The sequence below is a fragment of the Cotesia glomerata genome, linkage group LG1, assembly GCF_020080835.1.
Source record: "Cotesia glomerata isolate CgM1 linkage group LG1, MPM_Cglom_v2.3, whole genome shotgun sequence".
Taxonomy (NCBI): domain Eukaryota; kingdom Metazoa; phylum Arthropoda; class Insecta; order Hymenoptera; family Braconidae; genus Cotesia; species Cotesia glomerata.
The window spans coordinates 30,263,730-30,284,237 of record NC_058158.1 but is presented as its reverse complement, the minus strand read 5'-3'; the positions used below and the strand labels follow the sequence as shown (position 1 = coordinate 30,284,237).

General features: G+C 27.9%; 5 protein-coding genes across 7 annotated transcripts; 2 read left to right on the top strand and 3 right to left on the bottom strand.

The window, feature by feature from the left end:
- Window positions 1-61: 61 nt before the first annotated feature.
- On the bottom strand, window positions 62-2,790 carry LOC123260874 (two pore potassium channel protein sup-9). Of its 2 annotated transcripts, XM_044722236.1 has the most exons (6): window positions 2,361-2,443; window positions 2,140-2,271; window positions 1,923-2,078; window positions 1,496-1,839; window positions 541-659; window positions 62-459 (listed from the first exon to the last, which is right to left on the bottom strand). In XM_044722236.1, the coding sequence occupies exons 2-6, from the start codon at window positions 2,264-2,266 to the stop codon at window positions 195-197; spliced, it is 1,011 nt and encodes a 336-aa protein (XP_044578171.1). In that variant the 5' UTR covers window positions 2,267-2,271; window positions 2,361-2,443; the 3' UTR covers window positions 62-194. The 2 variants fall into 2 exon arrangements, with proteins under 2 accessions (XP_044578171.1, XP_044578161.1); XM_044722226.1 differs by having other exon boundaries at window positions 2,140-2,790.
- A 256-nt stretch (window positions 2,791-3,046) lies between these two features.
- On the top strand, window positions 3,047-4,106 carry LOC123260863 (exosome complex component RRP46). The gene is made up of 5 exons (XM_044722202.1): window positions 3,047-3,219; window positions 3,290-3,403; window positions 3,488-3,609; window positions 3,683-3,826; window positions 3,901-4,106. Exons 1-5 carry the CDS (start codon window positions 3,132-3,134, stop codon window positions 4,081-4,083), a joined length of 651 nt encoding a protein of 216 aa, XP_044578137.1. The 5' UTR covers window positions 3,047-3,131; the 3' UTR covers window positions 4,084-4,106.
- Window positions 4,107-4,829: 723 nt separating this feature from the next.
- LOC123260760 (WD repeat-containing protein 3) lies at window positions 4,830-11,778 on the top strand. Its single transcript, XM_044722065.1, has 10 exons — window positions 4,830-5,169; window positions 5,248-5,457; window positions 6,658-7,580; window positions 7,658-7,853; window positions 7,945-8,172; window positions 8,867-9,136; window positions 9,242-9,484; window positions 9,567-9,733; window positions 11,262-11,484; window positions 11,570-11,778. Exons 1-10 carry the CDS (start codon window positions 4,999-5,001, stop codon window positions 11,732-11,734), a joined length of 2,796 nt encoding a protein of 931 aa, XP_044578000.1. The 5' UTR covers window positions 4,830-4,998; the 3' UTR covers window positions 11,735-11,778.
- Window positions 11,779-12,137: 359 nt separating this feature from the next.
- On the bottom strand, window positions 12,138-15,962 carry LOC123260841 (F-box/WD repeat-containing protein 9-like). Its single transcript, XM_044722183.1, has 7 exons — window positions 15,649-15,962; window positions 15,307-15,466; window positions 14,944-15,086; window positions 13,881-14,116; window positions 13,520-13,769; window positions 13,155-13,430; window positions 12,138-12,346 (listed from the first exon to the last, which is right to left on the bottom strand). The coding sequence occupies exons 1-7, from the start codon at window positions 15,748-15,750 to the stop codon at window positions 12,263-12,265; spliced, it is 1,251 nt and encodes a 416-aa protein (XP_044578118.1). The 5' UTR covers window positions 15,751-15,962; the 3' UTR covers window positions 12,138-12,262.
- A 459-nt stretch (window positions 15,963-16,421) lies between these two features.
- On the bottom strand, window positions 16,422-19,161 carry LOC123260821 (solute carrier family 52, riboflavin transporter, member 3-B). 2 transcript variants are annotated; one of them, XM_044722182.1, is made up of 3 exons: window positions 18,825-19,161; window positions 18,406-18,668; window positions 16,422-17,789 (listed from the first exon to the last, which is right to left on the bottom strand). In XM_044722182.1, the coding sequence occupies exons 2-3, from the start codon at window positions 18,621-18,623 to the stop codon at window positions 16,679-16,681; spliced, it is 1,329 nt and encodes a 442-aa protein (XP_044578117.1). In that variant the 5' UTR covers window positions 18,624-18,668; window positions 18,825-19,161; the 3' UTR covers window positions 16,422-16,678. The 2 variants fall into 2 exon arrangements, with proteins under 2 accessions (XP_044578117.1, XP_044578116.1); XM_044722181.1 differs by having other exon boundaries at window positions 16,423-17,789; window positions 18,406-18,755.
- Window positions 19,162-20,508: the final 1,347 nt, after the last annotated feature.

The following is a 20,508-nucleotide window of genomic DNA, read 5'->3' as shown; positions in this document are numbered from 1 at the left end:
TTTTGTAAGTAAGTTAATCACTTACACTAACATTTTTTTAAAATAAATAAAAATTTTTTTCTATAAATATCTACACACATACACACATTGACACTCAATAATAATTTTTATCCAGAAATATCAAGAAGTTCATTGTCTTCGTTATCAGCTTCCGTTAATCGACGAAGTAAACTACGACGACGAAACTTTTTCCATCAAACAGATGCACGTTTAATGCGAAGGCTTGCAGTACTTGAGGGTGGCCGATAGCCTTGATAACCCGATGAATCAAATAGCTCTGTATTTGTTGTACCAAGACACGTACACGAGCAAACACTCACACAGTCATCTGTGTCATGAATCGGAATATGACCAGCTAAGATTTTACCATTTACTGCAACGACTTCACCATCGAGTGTCAGTACGTGGTGCGACGCAGCTTGTAATTCACTGTCATCTCGACGAACGTCTTCAGCATTCCTACAAAAATTTAAAATAATTACTTTTAACTACTTACTTATATCTTAAGTAAATAACATGGTAGATAAACTCTTATCTTACATTGTCATAAATCGCAAAACTAATAAATTAATACTCGCAGCTACAACTGCTAATCCAAATAGAATAAATACCAAACTTAAAGCAACGTATCCTGGTTTTGTTGATAAAGCTTGATCGTTCTGCAAAATAATTTTAGTAAATTAATCATTTTTTAGTTTTAAAAAATACAATGACACTGAAGTTAGCTGTGAATTTTTTAAATTCTTATTATAAATAAAAAAAAATTTGAAAATTTCCACTAATAATTTTTCTTAATTTTTATATGTGGAATTTTTTTATTAAATTTTTTTTCATAACAATTCCATTGCTAAAAACTAAATTATTTGATTTTCTATTAAGTAATGAATAGTCAGAAATTAATATGTTGGAAAATAATATAATAACGTGATGTAAATAATAATATGATGTACATTTCTTGTTTTTTTTTTTTTTTTTTAATGCAATCTGCTTCATATATTTTAGTAATACTCCAAAATTTACTGTACTTATTTGAACACTATCTATGTATATTTTGAAAGGTCGCTCATAATTTTTTTTAAATTTCAAAGTCAAAAAATACTAATCCAATTAAATAGTCACAAATAAATTAAAAAAAAATTATGAGCGACCTTTTAAAATTCACATTTTGAACTGAAACTTTCAGGAAAACCTTTTTTTTTGGTCTATAAAATTATGATGTAACGAGAAAAAAAATTTAAAAAAAAAATTCGTTTTTTGACGATTTTTGAAATTTAAAAAAATTTGGAGCGACCTCTTAAAAATTTTTTTTTAAGCTGTTCTTTTGAGAGAGCTCTTAAAACATCAAAAACTAACATTTTTTCACTCGAGACTTAAAAAAAAAATAGTCGGTTTTTTTGCGCCACCCTAATGTATATACAATACAATTTGCCATTCGGCTTAACGCCTTGGTATTAAAACTAAATAATTAAATAAATAAATATTTGAATAAATCTACCTGTAGTGCAACATAATCACCAAATCCGATCGTCGTTAAAGTAACAAAGCAATAATAGAAGCTATCAAAATAATTCCATCCTTCATATTTTGAAAAAACAGCAGCACCTGTTGTTATAATAATACTTGATAACATCCCAGTAGCAAGCATCAAATTCATTTCTGTAGCTTCTGTTCTGTTACAATTCATATACTTCTTAGCTCTTCTGATAACGACTGAAGCAACTTTATTCAGACGTTCACCAATACTCTGGAACATTACTAAACCCAGAGGAATTCCAACCATAGCATACGCCATGCAAAATGCTTTTCCCCAAACTGTTACTGGAGTCGAATGGCCATAACCTTTAATTTACAAATTTGATTTCAACATCCTTTCAAATATATAATTATTTAAGTTAAAAGTAGATTTAAATTTTTATAATTACCAATCATTGCAAGTACAAGAGTTGCAAAATAAAATGCGCCAGCAAATTTCCACTGAGGTCCAGCTTTGTGGGGTTTATTTTCTATAATAACAATTTCTACCATACGATAATCTTCTTGCGATATATTATATTTTTTCATCATGTATCGTTTTATTTCTAAGAAGTATAATTGATGAAATAATTTTTTTTTTTAATAATTATGCATATGATTACGTACCTGACAAAAATTCCCAACGTTTGCGTTCGGTATCAGATTCAAGTGCATCAAAAACGGCAGCTCCAATTAATAAATAAGTAAAAGTACAGACCACTAAGGATAAAGTTCTAACATTTTGTCTCTTCATGGTAGCTGCAGATTCGTCGTACGCCATTTAATTTAATTTTATTTTTTATCGTTAATATTTTCTGTACAATATAACTCCTTGACAACTACCTTACCTTAAATATATATGTTGTCACTCCATTTAATTGTAATATATTAATTTTTTAATGTGATTATAAAATTGAAAAAATAATTTTTTCAATATTACAAATAACAATATAAAATAATTTGAATTATTATTTTATTTTTTCAATATGAAAATAAATTTCACAAAATAGCCCGCAAAAGTACTGACGATATTTAGTACCGATATAATACGCCTGGCCGAATTTATGCATTATATAATAAAAATAAACGATAAAAGAAAACTGTTTGAGCATAGACACGTAGGTTTGCTGATTTATAACTGACAGAAGTGTATGGCGTAAGAAAAAATTCATCCGAGACGTGAGTTATTGATCGTCTCTCAGCTTCCCACCTAAATGAGCCACTGAATAATATTCCATTTATCTAAATATAGGTCAACTCAAATGAGGTTCATGTTTTCAAATCTCATTAAATATAAATTAATTTATATCAAAAAACATAAATAGCTTTAAATTTAATTATTTAATTAACCTGTTGATTCTATTCTAAATTTATTGAATTCTCAACTAATATCTCTAGATTTTAAAATGTTACCGCGAAGTAGTGGAACAAATAAATTTCTTATTTATCAACAGATATTTTAAATTAATTTCGCCCGCGATTTTTTAAGTTTCTAGCCCGGCCATATTGAATTTTATTTATTGACATGTGCTTTTTGTAACCTCTAAAAAATTACATCAATAATATAATATTTTTGTTTTATTAAATATAAAAATAAAAATTTTAAACAAACAGGCAAAATGACGGAAAACAATTATTCATTACGAGCTATGAATTGTGAAATGAATTTATTGTCGATGCCTGATGGCTCTGCAATGTTTATGCAAGGTTAGTTTTATGGTAAATTTTATTTTTTATTAATGAATACACTGTTTAATTTATTTTTACTATTTATTAGGTAACACATGTGTAGTAGCTGGAGTTTATGGTCCAATTGAGGCAAAGTTACAAAAAATGATACACGATAAAGCAAGTATTGAAGTTGTTTTTACTCCAATTAAAGGACCGCCGAGTAAGTTTTTGATAATAGTTTTGCTTTCATTTTTTTTTTAATAATCAATAATTAATACTGATGCTTCAATTATTGTCTTTTAAGGTATTGATGGTAGAGCTAAGGAATTGTATATAAAAGATTCATGTGAATCTACATTAATTACGTCTCTCCATCCGAGTACGTTAATTTCCATAAATGTGCAAGAAATGCAGGATGATGGCGGTGTATGTATTATAATTTTATATAAATTAATTAATTGATTCTTAATTTATTCATAATGATTATTTTTTTATTTAGCTCCTTGCTTGTGCTATCAATGCATCGTGTATCGCATTAATCAATTCGAATTTATCGATGAAATTTACCATAGCTGCTGTTCACTGTATGATTGATAAAGATTCCAAAGCAATAGTCATCGACCCAGATGAATTGCAGCTTCAAGTATGTTAACAATATTTCTCATGACTTCATAATTAAATAATTGAATTTTATTTTATTAATATTTTTTATTGCAGAATGCAAAAGCCACATTCATGTTTGCTTTTGACAGTGTCAGAAAAGACATTATTTGTTGCAACGCAAATGGCCGATTTAATGAACAAGAATTACTGAAAGCTACGGATAAGTGTCGAGATGCGAGTAAACATATTTTTGATTTCTATCGTGACATTGTTAAAAAATATGCTTATGTAATATAACAATAAATAATATGTTTTTTTAATTTTTTTTTTATTTATTTATACGTTTCAGCTTTTTGGCCAGGAAATGTGGGCTTTTGACGCCTTTTACAATTTTCTCATTGTTAATTTTGATATAAGTTTACTAATAATAGTAATATTAAGTTAATAAATGAAAATTGAATAGTCTTCAAGTGGATCGGGTCTCTTGGCTTAAAAATAATAAATGCTCTTTAATAAGTAAAAACACCGATCTTAGAATAATATGAATAATAATTAAAAACAACTTTTATGTTGGAGTAGAAAATGTGATGATATTAAAATTAAAAGACATTTGTCAATATTTTGGATTCTTGTAGTAACTAAATTATTATGAAAATTAATTTAGCAATTATTTGAGAATTTTGAGAATTTTTTTAACAAATAAATTATGGCAAAAAAATTATAAAAAAAAATTGACATGTAGAAATTTTAATAAATTAAAAATGCAATTTTTTTAAAATAACTTTTTGGAGCAAATTTGTTAAAGAAAATTAAAAAGTTGTTAAGTGGCAGCCAAATTTAATGTAATAAATTATTAATTTTTATGAAAGAATTTTAATAAACAAATTCCACATCTAGAAATTAGAAAAAAAATACTAATGCAAATTGTTTAAAAATATTTTTATTTATCAAAAATTTTTAATAATAACTCAAAAAAACTGTCAACGTCTGCTGCTTTCAGAGTATCATGAAAATGTGAGAGTAGGGGGTATTTAAATATCAAGGTTAAGTCTCACCCGCACTATCCATGAAAATAGAAACACGTGCATCGTTGTGAATACATAACCTAAAACTTAAACCAAATTAATAGCAAAGCAATGGGCTCATCATAATTTTTAAATAAAAAAAAATTGTTTAAATCATCGCCGACAATATTAAAAAACTATAATAATAATGGGATTAACAAAACAGTACTTGCGTTTTGCTCCTTCTGGAAATTTAAACATAATTTCAAGTTCAAAATGTAACGTCGTGTTTGTTACATTAGAAGGCAAGGATGGTAGATTTGTTGCTGCTGGTGCATGTGAAAATGTTGTTATTTGGGATTTTAATATTCGAGAAAAGGTAAATATAATAGTAAACATCTAAAATATTAAAAAAATTTTTTTTTATCACAGTTTATTTATTTTTTTTTACACATAGGCTCAAGTGTTAAGTGGAGATAAGGCTGAGGTTACTCAATTAGCAGCATCACCGAATAAGCGTCATATTGCTGTTGGTTATGCCGACGGTACAATTAAAACTTTTGATTTACGTTCAGGAGAGAACATCAGTATTTTTGTGGGACATAAATCAGAAATTACCACGCTGGCTTATGACTCTTTAGGCCATCGCTTAGCTTCTGGTTCTAAGGTATTTAATATTTTCTTTTTAAATTAATGTAATGTAATCCGAGGGTCGACGATCATGAAAAAAGTTAATACTAAATTTTTATTTTAGCGCAACGTTTCGGAGTTTATTATTCCTTCCTCAAGCGTCATAAAGATTCATGCATTAACTCTGTCAATAAACAATAAATGGTTTTTGGAGACAGAGTGGCTGATTGTTGACATTCAACTGATAGGAGACGGTGTGTTTTTAACTCATTTTTAACAGAATATTGTAGATTATTATGGAAACGACAAAGCAGCATTTATTGTTTATTGACAGAGTTAATCCATGAATTTTTATGACACCTGAGGAAGGAGTAATAAACTCTGAAACGTTGCACTAAAATAAAAATTTAGTATTGACTTTTTTCATGATCCTTGATCCTCGGATTAAATTACATTAATTTACTTCAGTGTCAGGATCGTAATAACCCGTTAAAATTTTCTTTTTATTTGAGCAAAAGTAAATTCATACAATTAGATAAAAGTTTTATTTGTATTACATTTATGTGTTTTATAAAGCATTAACATTTAAATTATTTATAAATATTATAAACATTTTTCCTTACAAACTACAGATACAATTCCATTTATTATTATTACTAAAATATTATTTATTTATTTATTCAATTTAATGCCAAAGCAATAGCTGTATGGCAAATATATACATAGTAATTACAATAAAGTACACATGTTTCATTAGATGTTAATACAGTAAGTTTTCAAAAATATCATTTCTGTATAACAGTAGCATGTTGAATAAATGTTAGAACTATAAATTTATGTGATATGGTTTTGAGAAGTTAGATTGATTCACTAAAAATTATTTAGTAGCACATAAGTAGATTAGCATATAATTTAGTTTATCTCGCATTTTCATAAGTCTGTTGTTAATTAGCACATGTTATCATTGATAGCAGTTCTTCATCTAATTTAATTGAATCAGTAGACCAGGCTCGGAATATAATTTGATAATCATGGTTGGCCATATTAAGTACTAGTCTTTGGTAACAAATCAATTTTTTAAAATGATTTTTTCTGCCTGTCTAGCTTTTTATGTTAATTGCCCAATACACTAATATTTTATTTTAATCCTGAACACATTTCATTTTATTTCCAATTAAGCAACGGCGCCAAGTAAATTCATACAATTAAATGTTATAATTACTTTCTTTAATCCTAGGACACAGATATTATTGTTTGGGATGTTGTAGCAGAAACTGGAATCTGTCGCTTAGCAGGACACAAAGGAGTAGTTACTAAAGTATCATTCATGAAAGAAAATAATATTCTGATAAGTGCATCCAAAGATACTTTAGTTAAATTCTGGGATCTTGATACGGAGTACAATTTCCATACGCTCGTAGGACACAGGTCTGAAGTCTGGGGATTTTGTCTGGTTAAAAATGATAAATACTTAGTTACAGGATGTAATGACATTGAATTACGTGTTTGGAAAATATTTAACGTTGAAAATAATGAAGATGATAATCCACTAAACATAAACTCGTTAAATATTAACGAAGAGGAAGCAATTGATGTTAATTATCCACTGAGATGTGAAAAAATTGGCAGTATCTTACGCGCTGGTCGCGGTCGCGTCATTTCACTAACTACTGATGCTACTAACGACATTATTGCCTGTCATGGAAATGGAAATAGCGTAGAATTATTTTATATGATTCCTGAAGATCAAGTTACTAAAAAAACAACCAAGCGACTTAATAAAGAGAAGAAAAAAGCGCTCAATGCTGGCAAAGATGAAGCGAGTATTTTTTTGGAAGCTTCTTCAACTCTTCATGATGAAGTCAGACGACTTGTGACGATAAATGCTACTAGCAAAGTTAAATCAGTTGACTTAGTTTTGGGTGGCGGTGGTGAAGTTCGTGTGTGTGTTGGGCTCAATACAAATTCTTTAGAACTTTACTCATTATCTGCCAATGATGAAAGGAAACTTAAAAATAAAAAAGATGAAGAAAATAATGTTATGTTAAAATACTCGATCTCGCTACAAGGACATCGTACTGATGTTCGGGCTGTTTGTTTCAGTTCAGACAATTCGGCTTTTGCAACTGCTAGTGGAGAATCTATTAAATTATGGGAGAGGTAATTTTTTTTTATCATTATTTTTCACTTATTTCTTTAAATAACTATTTAAGCTAAATAATTGTATTCTGTTCTAGATCAACCTTGACTTGTGTAAAAACTGTTGGTTGTGGATATGTCTTAACGCTTACGTTTGTACCTGGTGACAGACATATTATTGCTGGAATGAAGGATGGTAAGATTTTGATCATTGATATATCGAATGGTGATATTCTTGAAGAAATTCCGGCACATCAACAAGACTTATGGAGTGTCGCTTTATTTCCCAATTTGGTATTTATTACAACTCATTACTTGATTTAAATATCTAATTCTTTTATTTATTTTTAAGAAAAAAAAAAATAATTATAAAATTCTATTACAGAAAGGGATTGCCAGCGGCGGGCTTGATAAAACTGTTAAGTTTTGGAATTTTGAACTCATAGATGATACAACAAAAGAAACAAAATGCAAAGTATTGTCATTGATCCACTCAAATACATTAAATTTAGAAGAAGGTGTACTGTGTGTAAAAATCACGCCCAATAACAAGTACATAGCAGTTTCACTTTTAGATTCTACAGTTAAAATTTTTTATTTCGACACTCTCAAGGTAATCATATTTTCAACCAATATAAAATTGAATAGCTCCCAAGCGTTACAAAAAAAATGTTGACTTTTTGATAGATTTCACTCAACAAGAAGTTAAAAAATTAATAATCGTTAACTTAAATTTATTTATTTATTTATTTATTCAAACGCCAATCAGCTCTATACATTAGAGTTACATCAATTAAATTTAGTTATAGGTGAAAAAAAAAAAAAATAATAATAAAGTCAAAAAAGTATTATTTCAATAGAATTAAATTTCAATTAAATTGAATTAAATCAATTTCATTTACTTTATAAGTTTAAATTATTAGAATTATAAAAAAAATATCTCTAAGTGCAGTTATTACAAGATTAAATGAAATTGCACTATTTAAGAAGCTAATGGTTATTGGTTAGAAGCAGTCTTTTAACCGATGATACAAACGATGTGATCGAAGTGTCGAATAATTCGAGGTTTGAGCAATTATCATTGACTAGATTAGCGATCCTATTTTTCGGGCTATTATATATATAACCTTTGGTAGTTTTAATTTTCTTTATTAATCGATTTGCTCTTAAGTTTGACCTAATAATCGTTAACTTAAATTTAATAAAACATAAACAAAAAAAAATTTGTGCCGCTTGGGCTATGATATTTATTATAGCATTGTTTTTAAATTGATTTTTTAAATTTACTCTTATCTTTATATTTTCAGTTTTTTATATCTTTGTATGGTCATAAATTACCGGTTCTTTGTATGGACATTTCTAGTGATTCAACGCTTATTGCCACTGGATCTGCTGATAGAAATATTAAAATTTGGGGAATGGACTTTGGTGACTGTCATAAATCGTTGTTTGCTCACGATGATTCTGTAATGGGTCTTTGTTTTGTCCCAAAAACACATTATTTGTTTACTTGCAGTAAGGATGGAAAAGTCAAAGAGTGGGACGCGGATAATTTCCAAAAAATTATAACTCTTCAAGTAAGTTATCGTAAATATTAATAAATCTACATAACTTATATAACAAGACTGTTTATTATTTATACATTGTTACTATAGAACTGAATTTACATTTATTTTTTGTAGGGGCATTTCGGCGAAGCTTGGTGTTGTGCTGTATCGCCGAATGGTGTATTCGTAGTATCCTGTGGTGCTGATAAAGTCATAAGGCTATATGAAAAAACATCAGAGCCTTTAGTTTTAGAGGATGAAGCTGAAGAAGAACGTGAAAGACAAGAAAATGAGCTAGCTACAGGCGAAATTACAGCAGTACCAGGACAGAAACAACAATTATTGCCTTCACGCAAGACGGTTAACAGTGAAAAAGCGGTAAGATTCTTTATTTCTTTAAAATTTATAGTTCTATAAGAATTAATCTTCATTAATTGTTCTTATATTATGTTTTAATCAGGCGGAATTGATTCTTGAATGTTTGGATGTAATCAAAGAATATAATAAAGAACTAGAAAATGTAAAGCCTCCAAATGCAGCACCACCTTTACCGCCAATAATGCAAGCGTACAAATGTAAAACTACTGATGAATATTTATTGGAAACATTTAAGCGAATTAGAGCAAGGTAAATATCTTCATAATTATTAATTAAGGTAGTTGTCATGATACAATATTGTCAAAAAATTAGAGATTATACGCGTCGTAAAAGTATATGAGCTTGTAGCTAAGTAATCCATAATTTTTACGCAAGACTGTACCCGTGGAGACGCAACCTATACATTGTTTCTGTCCGACTCCGTAGATATAAGGGTGATTCTCTGTAAGGATGTTTTTTGCTGTCCCAGGCATTTTTTTATTAGAAAAATTGTTATTTTGTTACTAGAAAAAATTTATTACGAAAGTAAAAAAAAATTTCTATTTGGAGCATTGAAAACTAAAATGGAATAAATTTTGGTTTTTTTGCTATAAATTCGTAAACCACCGAAATGTCAGTCCCCTGGGCTGTCCCAGTCCCAAAATTAAAACTTTAAGATTAAGTTTTAAGTTATTCGTCAATAATATATAATTTGGTCCATAATGTTTATAAACTTAATTAGTTAACTAACAATCTTCTTCAATAAAAAGTACCGAAAGTTAATTTGTTTCATTAAATTCATTAAACCAAAGTTTGTCCCAGGCATTTTAAGATCAGTCCCCTGCCAGAAGTTCAAAGCCAAAAAAAAATCTAGCGTGTTATTTTACCTTTTGTAAGGTTTATAAGGATCTAACTAGCCGTAAGTTAATAACCATAGGGCTGTTAGCGCTTTATCGCTATTTTATTTAGTGTCAAAGCACCGTTTGTTCTGGAAATATGTGTCTGGGCCACTTCAAAACTCAGTCCCCTGGCAGCTATTTTTGTTTATAATTTATTTATGAAATTGGATCCATAAGTCTTAATATTGTTCTAATTAATGTAAACATTCATTGAGAACTTAAAAAGTTGAATGCATTAAAATAGTTTGCTTGATTTTTCTCAATTTGATAAAAAAAAATCAGTCCCCTGGTAGTCAGTCCCCTGTGATGTTATATGGCAAAAGATACACAAATATCGAAAAAGCAAAAATTAATTCGGCTGTTTATTTATTATAATTAAGCTGATAGTTTTTTAGCCCTAGTTAATTTTTTTTCTAATAAAATCAAAAATAATTTGGTCGGACAATTTTGTACAGATTTAAGACGTCCTTATAGAGAATCACCCATATACTTTTTCATAAATTGTTGAACTTTAATCCGTTATTTATAAATAATTAGACGGTCAAAAATTTTTTTTTATTTTTTTCTTTAACTCACAATAAATACATTAAAAGACTGTCAGTTTTTTTAAAGTTTCCGACAGTTAGTTTTTTTTTGTAACTAAGAAACTGGTACAGAACTGCAGAGAGCGTATGCAATCAATGTTAAATATCAAATTTTTAATTGAATTCATCTCGGGTTATAGCTTGTCAATCGACTTCAAATTTTTAGGGCAATTGTATCATCATGTCCTTAATCAGTACACAAAAATTTAGAATTTTCTGACGGTATGCCTTAACCACGATAACTATCTTAAAATTTCGTAATTTAATAAAATATTTTTATCTTTATTAATGATAAAAAAAATTAATTGTTAACAGTGACATGGAAGAAACTCTTTTACTTCTACCTTATGCTGATGCATGCGAAATTCTTGAATATCTTCCGAGGCTATTGAAGAGTGATTATCAGACAGAATTATTGGTTCGATTGGCACTGACTCTCATTCAAGCGCATCATGAACCAATAGTAGCGACTTCAACTATGTTACCGATTTTGGAAGAAGTCAGAGATTTAGCTATGAGTAAAATAACTAAACTAAGGGTGGGTTGAAGTTATTTTTGTTCATATGATTATTATATTGTAAATAATTATTTCTTGTAATTATCATGCTGTGATTTTTTTTTAGGATACTGTTGGTTACAACCTTCATGGGATGGCATTTCTACAACGTAAGTTGGAAGAAAATGAGGGAGTTAAGTTATTCCACGACGCAACGAAAAAGAGGAAAAATAAACTTAAAAATAAAAAAAGTAAAGAACAAGCATTGAAACGTGCCATATTGGCATTATGATCTAAGTGTTTATGATTCGACGTTTTAATAAATTGTGTAAAAAAATTACTTTTAAATAATCAATTTTTAATAAATTTATTTCATTAATAAAAAAAAAAAACGAAATTTATTTTATTTATTATAGTTATTTTATTTATAGATAGAAAGCTTTCTCAATTATAGTTTTAACAGTCATCAACTTCATAATGAATAATAAAAAAAAATACTCAGTAGTAATTCTTTTTTTAATTTTACTAAAATTAAATATTTATTTATATTAGAGTGTGTAAGTAAAAATATTTTTTAGTATATGTAACCCACGTTTAATTTTGTAAAAAAGTAATTATATTAATTGATGTAATTCATCATAAAAATTGTGATACATAAGTATTTTATAGAAACAAAAATTAATCATAATGTTAGAGAAAAGAAGGCTAACATTATTAATGAAAAATTGATTTAAAAAATGGAAAAAGCAAACGTATTGAACATCAGTACATATTAAATTAATTTTGGCAGTCAAATTTCAATAAAATTTCTGTATAAATATTAGCAGGCGTGTTCAGTCGTAGGTCTCCATATTTGGATTGCGCTATCACCACATACGGCAAGTACTTCGTTCTGGTATTCTATCTGTAAAAACAAGTTTAGTTAAATATAATAAAAAAAAAAAAAAAGTTTGGAAAATCCAAAAGCGCACGACTCATAATGCTTATTTAATTATGAAATATTAATAAAATAAAAAATGTGAAAAAAATATATAAAACAGCACGATAATGCGTACTTTATTGTTTTTTGGATATATTTTATTTTTTAACTTTAAAAAATTGTATAGAGCTTTTTTAACTTTAAAAATTGAGGTTTTACGCCGCTACTATCACAGAAAAATTTTTTTTCACATTTTTAAACTACAAATAGGTTTTTTTGTAAACTGGTCGAAAAAAAAAAATTATACGCTCTTTTAACTTTAGATCACCAAAATTTCGAATTCTTAAAAGTAAAAGGACGTATAATTGTACATAAACGACACTGAATTACCTAACCATTCCCATTCGGTGACCTACAATTCTTCCAAAGAGTTAAAAAAAAAAAAAATTAACTCAATTAATGCATTTTTTCGCAAGTTGCAGTGTTTTCGGAGTTTCATACATGATGGACAGGAAAATTTTTTGAGCTATTTTGATGTTTATTTTCCGTTTCTATTGCACTAGATCAATTTTTGAAAAGTGTCAAATTAATCTCCATTAAATTATCTAGACAATAGTATGCAAAATATCTTGATTCCGTGAATTAACAAGACTATAATAATAAAAATAGTTGCCGAAATGAGGCGAAAAAAATTTTTCGATCTTAAAGCACTCTCTGATGCTTCGCATCATGAGTCGTGCAAAAAAATTACTTAGAATCTGTACGGTTACATAATAAAAATAATTATATTTACCCCAGCGATATCGCCATGACGAGATTGTAAGATGGTGAATTGTCGAGGTGGATCAGTCGGACTTGAAATTCTAACAGTAGAGTCTAATGAACTGGTTAAAATACTTCCGGGTGTGACATGAATGCCCGTAATTCCTTTAGTATGTTCAGTCTCGTAAGTTCGAATAATATCAAATTCTTTGTGTATATCTAATATATGAATATTAGCAGCGCTATCTCCAATATATACAGTGTCTTTGTACATAAACATACTCATTGGAAATGACTCTTTTGAAATCTACAATAAAAAAATTAATTTATTAATAAAAAATTCATTATTATACTAAAAAAAAAAAAATAAAAAAAAAAGTATAAGCAATAGTTAACCATTATTTTTTTGAGTATTTTTTGAGCTCGTTGATCCCAAATAGTTATACGCTTGTCTTCACTTGCTGATACAATGTACTGAGAGTTCATCTTAACTTTAAGTACAGGCCCTTGATGAGCTTGATATTCATTAACGAGAGGTGATTGCTTTCGCGGATCTAACACAGAAATCGTTTTAGTAAACGACCCTGTTGCTAATAAATTGAGCTCTGGGTTCGAAGCGATACACAGCAATGCACTCGTTTTATCTCTATAAAAATAATAAAAGTAAACGAATGAGGAATGAAACCACTGCACTGATATTAATATTGATTAAATTTATGGTAAAATAATTGAATAGGAATTTAATACGATGCTGTACCTGAATAATTCAATTTTATTTACAAAATTAATGTCAACGTTTGATAAGCCCCATTCTATAACTCTCTGATCCCAACTGCAGCTGTAAAGTTTATTATGCATTAATGTTATATCGCGGATCCATCCATCATGTCCGAAGCTTTGATGCATTCGAATTTTCTCTTCATGCTCAGCAGATTTCAGCCTCCAGCATATCAACGATCTGTCACGTCCAGAAGAAATGCAAATTTGACCACTCTAAATATATTTTATTCAAATTTTTTATTATTAATTTTTCTCTTTAATGCAAGCATAATTTTTTTAGTCAATTATTAATGATTTTCATCATTATTATTGTAATTATTATGATCGTAATTCATAATTAATTATTCTGTAAAGTACATAACTTAGTTAATTAATAAGTAATAACATTTAGCTTTCATGTAATAGCAATTAAAAAATTAAATAATAATAATTTTAATATTTATTTTTCCTAAAGACTGGTTTATAATACTTTTTAGATATTTTCAGTTAATTGGTTATCCAGTCAAATACAACAATTTTTTTCTCTAATTTTTCGTAATATTGTTAGCTTATATTTCCCTCCAGGCATAAACAATTTAGCCTCAATTCATATCAAAATTTGTCATTAAAGATAAATTTGATTGAAAAAATTATTCGAACGGCCCAGACCAGGACTTGAACCTGGATCTTTATTGATAAATTTAAATATGAATTGAGACTAAATTGTTTATGCCTGGAGGGAAATACAGGCTAACAATATAATGAAAAATTAGAGAAAAAAATTGTTGTATTAGACTAGATAGCCAATGAACTGAAAATATCTAAAAAATAATGATAATAGTCATTTCATATAATTCTGAAATTAGTAGACTTTTATTTTTTGGTTTTATTAAAAAAATAAATTAGTTATTAAAAATTTTTTTTTTTAATTTGCATTGACAGATCTCTTAAATTTCCACAAATAGATTTGGATTTCTAAATTTTTTTACAATAATTTATTTGTCTAAAATTCTAAAACTGATTAAATATCGGTTAATTTCTGTTTGATATATTTTACTTACATCCATCAGTAATAATCCATCTACGGTACCATAATGTCCATCTTCAAGTGAAAAATTATCAAAGGTTTCAACATTTCTCCATAAATACGATTGACGTTCAACAGCGACACAGGACAATTTCCAAAATAATTTATCATTTTCATCTATAAAACATAAATTATTATTAATAAAATGATGTTAAATTTTTTTATAAAAAATTTAAATAGTTGAGGAGCTACTACTGTTAGTAGTGTTATTATTTTAGTAGTATTAATTTAAATGAGAGGGAAAAAATTAATTTAGTTAATAGAATCAGTAATTTTAATTAATTATTTACTGAATGATATTTGTGGTGCAAGTAAGATGCTACCAATATAATCTAACCAGGAGGTAAAATTGGAAACCGTGAGTTTGGCCACACACGACTGATCCTAGCTTTCCATAATGAATCATCATGTAAAATATTATAAAACTGCTTGCATGTCATCCCCAAACGATGAACCAGCGTTGATGCATCCAGGAATGAACATATGTGGAGAAATATCTGCAATTAAAAATTTTTTTCCTTAATAATTTATTATTATTGTTATTATTAACTATGTAAAATGCATTTTCATCCATTTGAAATTATTTAAAAATGGCATCGATCAGCTGTCATCAAAAATTCAATCAAAACGTACAATAAATATTTAAATAAAATAATAAATTAATTGTTAAATAATTTACCTCTATTGGAAGTTCTTGGAGAGTTATTCTATCACACAAATCATCTTGTGAATTATCTTCTGACGAAATGTCATTGTCTTTATCGTCGACCGTATTTGACATGTTTACAATTTATGGTTAAATAAATGTGTTTCATTCGAATTTTATAGTAACAATAATAAAATATATATCCAATCACAGAATAACTATTATGTCCTAATCAATAACAATATTTTTTTTATTTATCATTAAATGAAAAAATTAATAAAATTTTATTATTAACTTTTTTCTCAATGTGTTTACTTGTGTCTTTTTTTTAAGATCAACTTTCCAATGCCCGACAGAGAAAGTAAAATAAAGTGAAACAAGTACTTACTTGGCAATGCTGCCAACTTAGTAATTAGCTATAATTATAATTCAAAATAAAAATTACATACTTAATTTATAAATAAATAAACTACTTTTTAATAACATTCGAAATTTTATTTATAAAACTTTTTATATCTCAACAATATTATATTCGTACCTTAAATATTTTACAAATAAACATTTAATTGTTTATTTTTTCATCAAAATATACATTAAATATTTTATTTCATTTGTGACTTTTTATTATTATTATTATTCATTAATAATATCCACATTCAATTAATTGGTCTAAATAAAAATACAGAATACTGTAAAAAAAAAAGTTAATTTACTTAACGTGCATAATTTTAAACTAAAAAAAAAATTATCATTATATTTGTTTATGGCCATTTATAAATTAAATAAAAATCTAACATCGTTGCAAGGAATAAAAATATAAAAACAATATTATATTAAATTGGAAGAAGCAATCGTTGATTTAAATTAAATTGATCCCTATTAAAAAAGTCTAAATAGATATCAATTCTTTCGTAACACATCCATTTAAATATTTTATTTGTCTATTGCACAATTTAAAAAATTAATTGTAATCAATAATTAAACTAATAAAAACAATACAATTGATTCAATAAAAAAATTGCTCAAAATTGTTTTTATATAAATAGTAAAATACGATTGTAGTTCAGTGAGCAGCCAAAGCTGCACAAGGTGAATAAGTTTGGAATATTCCACCGTATTTAATAAGCGTAAATATAATTGCTGCGCCTATCAGAGATCCAACTTGTGTAGCGACGCCTGTGTAATAGAGACCACGACCTGGATCCCCACTGAACAGCGTTGTGATTCCCATTTTTACAAAACCTAGAAGTCCTTTAAGTACAATCCACAAAACAACAACCAGCATTTCACCAGCCCACGAGCCTTGAAGTGGCGGGGTTGGTGATTCGACAGCTAAGTACATCACGAAACTAGAGAGTATCAAAATAATACCAGTAAGTATCGTAAAAAGTCTCAGATTTTGATGATGTCTAAAGTCATCAGATTTTGGTGGTGTCCAAATAAATCCTAGACACATTGAAAGTGGGCTGGCCATCGACGATAGAGTCACCGTTAAGTGATAAGCGACGTTACCATAAGGCAAACACGCGTATGATTGTATGCTCGGTAAGATACTGTGGTCTAAGAAGCAAACGACTCCCATAATTGATAATAAATATATGTACATTTGTTTAGACATACACCATCCCGCAGTTGTCTTGTAGCTCGGTGGGGCGTTTGTCTCTGTTGGCAGTGTCTCCGTACATCCTGGCGGCTTAGAACGCTCGCCAAGGGCGATAGGAAGCTTGTTCAATCCTACGAATGACAAGAAACTTAATAATAATATCGTACCAAGTATCACGAAAAATACTTCTGTCGAAAATCTTGGTTCCGGATGGACTTCTTCCAACGTTGCGTTTACATTTCCTGGCTTTATTACATATTTACACTCTGAATTACCACCTACTCCTTGAATCAGCGCTAATACGCTGGGTAAGAATCCACTCAGGCCTTCACCTACCAGATAAGACACTAGGTATATCTCACGGTAGTTTCTCATGTATGGTATAAATAATACCGAGCTGGTGCATCCTACTACTGCTGTAAGGAACATTAGACCTAGTAGGGCTGTCGAGTGATCGTTACCAAGGATCGTCGATGTGTTTTTGTACGTCAGCGACATGGTGTATATTGCTATAGTTCCTGTGCCGATTAGACCATATATTATGTAATGATCACGAGACCATGATGAATATCTACACAGAAAATATTTTATTACTTTATATCTTGATGATAAAAATAGTTGGCATCCAAAAAATTTATCATGCATAACATACAATTTTTTCTTTTAACAAAATTATAGCATACAATTTTGTTAAAAGAAAAAATTGTATGCTAGAAATGTTTATAGTAGTTATCATATCACAGATGAATTATTGGATTTTTAGAATTATTTTAGTCAATAATTAAGTTAAAAAAAAATTCTAAAAAATTGATGTAATTTTTAAAAACAGTTTTTTGGATTAATATATTTCTTAACCCGTCAGGACATGGGTGTTTTTTAATGACACTGAAGTTAGCAGACGTCTAAAAATTTTTGATTTTTTTTTTTAAATAAATTATAACTAAAAAAATATTTCTAAAAAAATGCACTTGTAGTTTTTCAAGTTTTTGACATGTGAATTTTTTTTTTTATTTTATTGCAGCGGCATTCATTATGTTAAATATTGTTGCGTGAGAAAAAAATCTCATAGCCCATGTCCTGAAGGGTTAAAATAAATAAAAAATTTTCCGGGTATCTACTGATTTATTTATAATAATTTTTTGGATGTCCAGTACTTTTACTATAATTAAATAAAAATAAATACTTACTTGGCATATAAAGTATAAAGTATTGGTCCCAAATTAGCTAATTGAACCAACATGACCATGTAGGTTGGCAGTTCCCATTGCTCAGGTGCTGACAGGACGAAAAGAGGTAATTGAACATAAATACCATTGATTCCAATCCATGCTCCAATACCAAATAACACTGCTAATCCATCGACTATCAGTTTTCTATTGCTTAATTTTTGTGATAAATTACTCATGATTTATCTGAATTTAATTAAGACAGATTCCACTGTTACGAATCCCTGAGTAGAGATTTTAGTACAATTATTTGTTGACGTTAGATATCATCTAGTTTTATCTTTCACAGCCTTATGCTTGTAATTATATAACTGATATAAATTAAATTAATGATATTTAATTAGTCGTAATCCAATATGTATAAAGTAATATCGACATACCTTACTATTGGAATGTTAAATTTACAATATTTTTTATATAATAAAATTATTTACAATTGTTCTTCTTTTATTTTTTGTCAATAATTATCTCCTTGGAATGACATCAGATTTTTGAAGGTTGGGTTTCAGAACCAAGTCAAAAGTTAATCAATACTTTTATTTAACACATTGACCTTTCTTGTCACTTATTATTTACAATTAGTAAGATTTTTAATTTATTTGATAAATATTGTTATTTATTTTTATTTTTTGAGCAAAATTTTTTATTTTTACTCTTTTTAGGTCGAACTATCACAGCCAACAGTTGGTACACGAGTGAGATGACACAGTTGCATACCTCATACACACGTATATATCTTTATAAAAAAGCGGGTTATTTAAAATGAGCGGTGTTACATAAAAATCTTTTTTTTTTTATTATACGCATGCGTAATAAATCATAAAAATGAGTTAGCTATTTTTAATCGCTGCTTATTATAACTTAAATCGTTTTAATTAGAGGATTATTTAAAACAATAGAAATAGTTGTTATCTACTATAAAAAATTTTATCATTCCGTTTCGGGTAAAACTATAATTCTAATAATTATTAGTTCCTAAATGCCGCTTATTAATTATAAACTTTTAAGATTTATCTGGAGCAAAATCATTAACTTTATTTTTAACAAATAAATAATTTTATGGTGGAATTAAAAGCTTTGTTAAAATGGAATTGAAATGATAGTTTTCATATGAAGAAATTGATCTACATATTCATTTGTAAAATATTTTTATTGACCAGGAATGATGGGGTCAATTATTTCAATTAACTGCAGTGAAGAAATAAATAAAATAATTTTTTTAAAGTTATTTTTTTCTTCTTAAAAAAAAAATCAGAATTAGATATTAAACGGCTTATAATCTTGTAAAATTACTTCTTAATTAAAATAACGCGTGAATAAAATTAAAAAGAATTCTTCACATTGTTTAAAAGTTTAATAGCTGCAAAAAACCGTCGCCTGAAGTATAGAATTTTATAAGAATTCTATGCATCGAAGTTAATAAGAAACTTTAATATTTTGCTATGGAATTCAAAAAAATTGACTTATTTAACAGACTTCTGAAAAGAAAAAAAAACGCGACATACTTTTACATTAAATTAAATATTAATCAGCTTGAGAACTTTAATATTTTTAGCAGCTATCTTCTGGAATGCGAATATTAAAGTATTGAAGTTTATAAGGACCAGCTAAGTTAACAAACTTTTGAAGAATTTTTAAACCTTAGTCAAGCCTGGTAGCACAGCTTATAAGATAAACGCTTCAAATGCAAGCGACGGTATCGATTTTATGAATTTTCTGTAAACATTTGCTGCAACATTGCCGCACAGTATCTTTTGGATGCAGTCTGAAAAAGCATAGATATGTTTTATATTTTTTTAAAATATTGATTCTTAAATTTTAAAATTTTTCCTTTCAGATAAAATTAACGTTAAGGATACTAGGATAGAGAAGGATAATTATGAAAATGGTAAATAATAAAACTCATTGTTCGAATATAGCAAGAATTTTATAAAAGACGAGGCAGACTCACAGATGGTTTAATAGTTTATCATATATGTATATATGAATGAGTGTTTTAAAAATTTTTCTTGAGTATTTTTGTGTTATGTATACATTATTTTTGCTGGAAGTCGCATGTGAAAA

Excerpts from the sequence above, each read along its gene's own strand:
- LOC123260874 (XM_044722226.1), bottom strand. The coding sequence starts at position 2,293 with ATGGCGTACGACGAATCTGCAGCTACCATGAAGAGACAAAATGTTAGA. Across the intron at positions 1,840-1,922 it reads TCTTGTACTTGCAATGATTG|GTTATGGCCATTCGACTCCA; the intron begins GTAATTATAAAA and ends TGTAAATTAAAG. Across the intron at positions 460-540 it reads GTTTTGCGATTTATGACAAT|GAATGCTGAAGACGTTCGTC; the intron begins GTAAGATAAGAG and ends AAATTTTTGTAG.
- LOC123260863 (XM_044722202.1), top strand. The coding sequence starts at position 3,132 with ATGACGGAAAACAATTATTCATTACGAGCTATGAATTGTGAAATGAAT. Across the intron at positions 3,220-3,289 it reads CTCTGCAATGTTTATGCAAG|GTAACACATGTGTAGTAGCT; the intron begins GTTAGTTTTATG and ends ACTATTTATTAG. Across the intron at positions 3,610-3,682 it reads AAATGCAGGATGATGGCGGT|CTCCTTGCTTGTGCTATCAA; the intron begins GTATGTATTATA and ends TTTTTTATTTAG.
- LOC123260760 (XM_044722065.1), top strand. The coding sequence starts at position 4,999 with ATGGGATTAACAAAACAGTACTTGCGTTTTGCTCCTTCTGGAAATTTA. Across the intron at positions 7,854-7,944 it reads TCGCTTTATTTCCCAATTTG|AAAGGGATTGCCAGCGGCGG; the intron begins GTATTTATTACA and ends ATTCTATTACAG. Across the intron at positions 8,173-8,866 it reads TTTATTTCGACACTCTCAAG|TTTTTTATATCTTTGTATGG; the intron begins GTAATCATATTT and ends TTATATTTTCAG.
- LOC123260841 (XM_044722183.1), bottom strand. The coding sequence starts at position 15,750 with ATGTCAAATACGGTCGACGATAAAGACAATGACATTTCGTCAGAAGAT. Across the intron at positions 15,087-15,306 it reads GTTTCCAATTTTACCTCCTG|ATGAAAATGATAAATTATTT; the intron begins GTTAGATTATAT and ends TATGTTTTATAG. Across the intron at positions 13,431-13,519 it reads AAATACTCAAAAAAATAATG|ATTTCAAAAGAGTCATTTCC; the intron begins GTTAACTATTGC and ends TTTTTATTGTAG.
- LOC123260821 (XM_044722182.1), bottom strand. The coding sequence starts at position 18,623 with ATGAGTAATTTATCACAAAAATTAAGCAATAGAAAACTGATAGTCGAT. Across the intron at positions 17,790-18,405 it reads CTTTATACTTTATATGCCAA|ATATTCATCATGGTCTCGTG; the intron begins GTAAGTATTTAT and ends TTTTCTGTGTAG.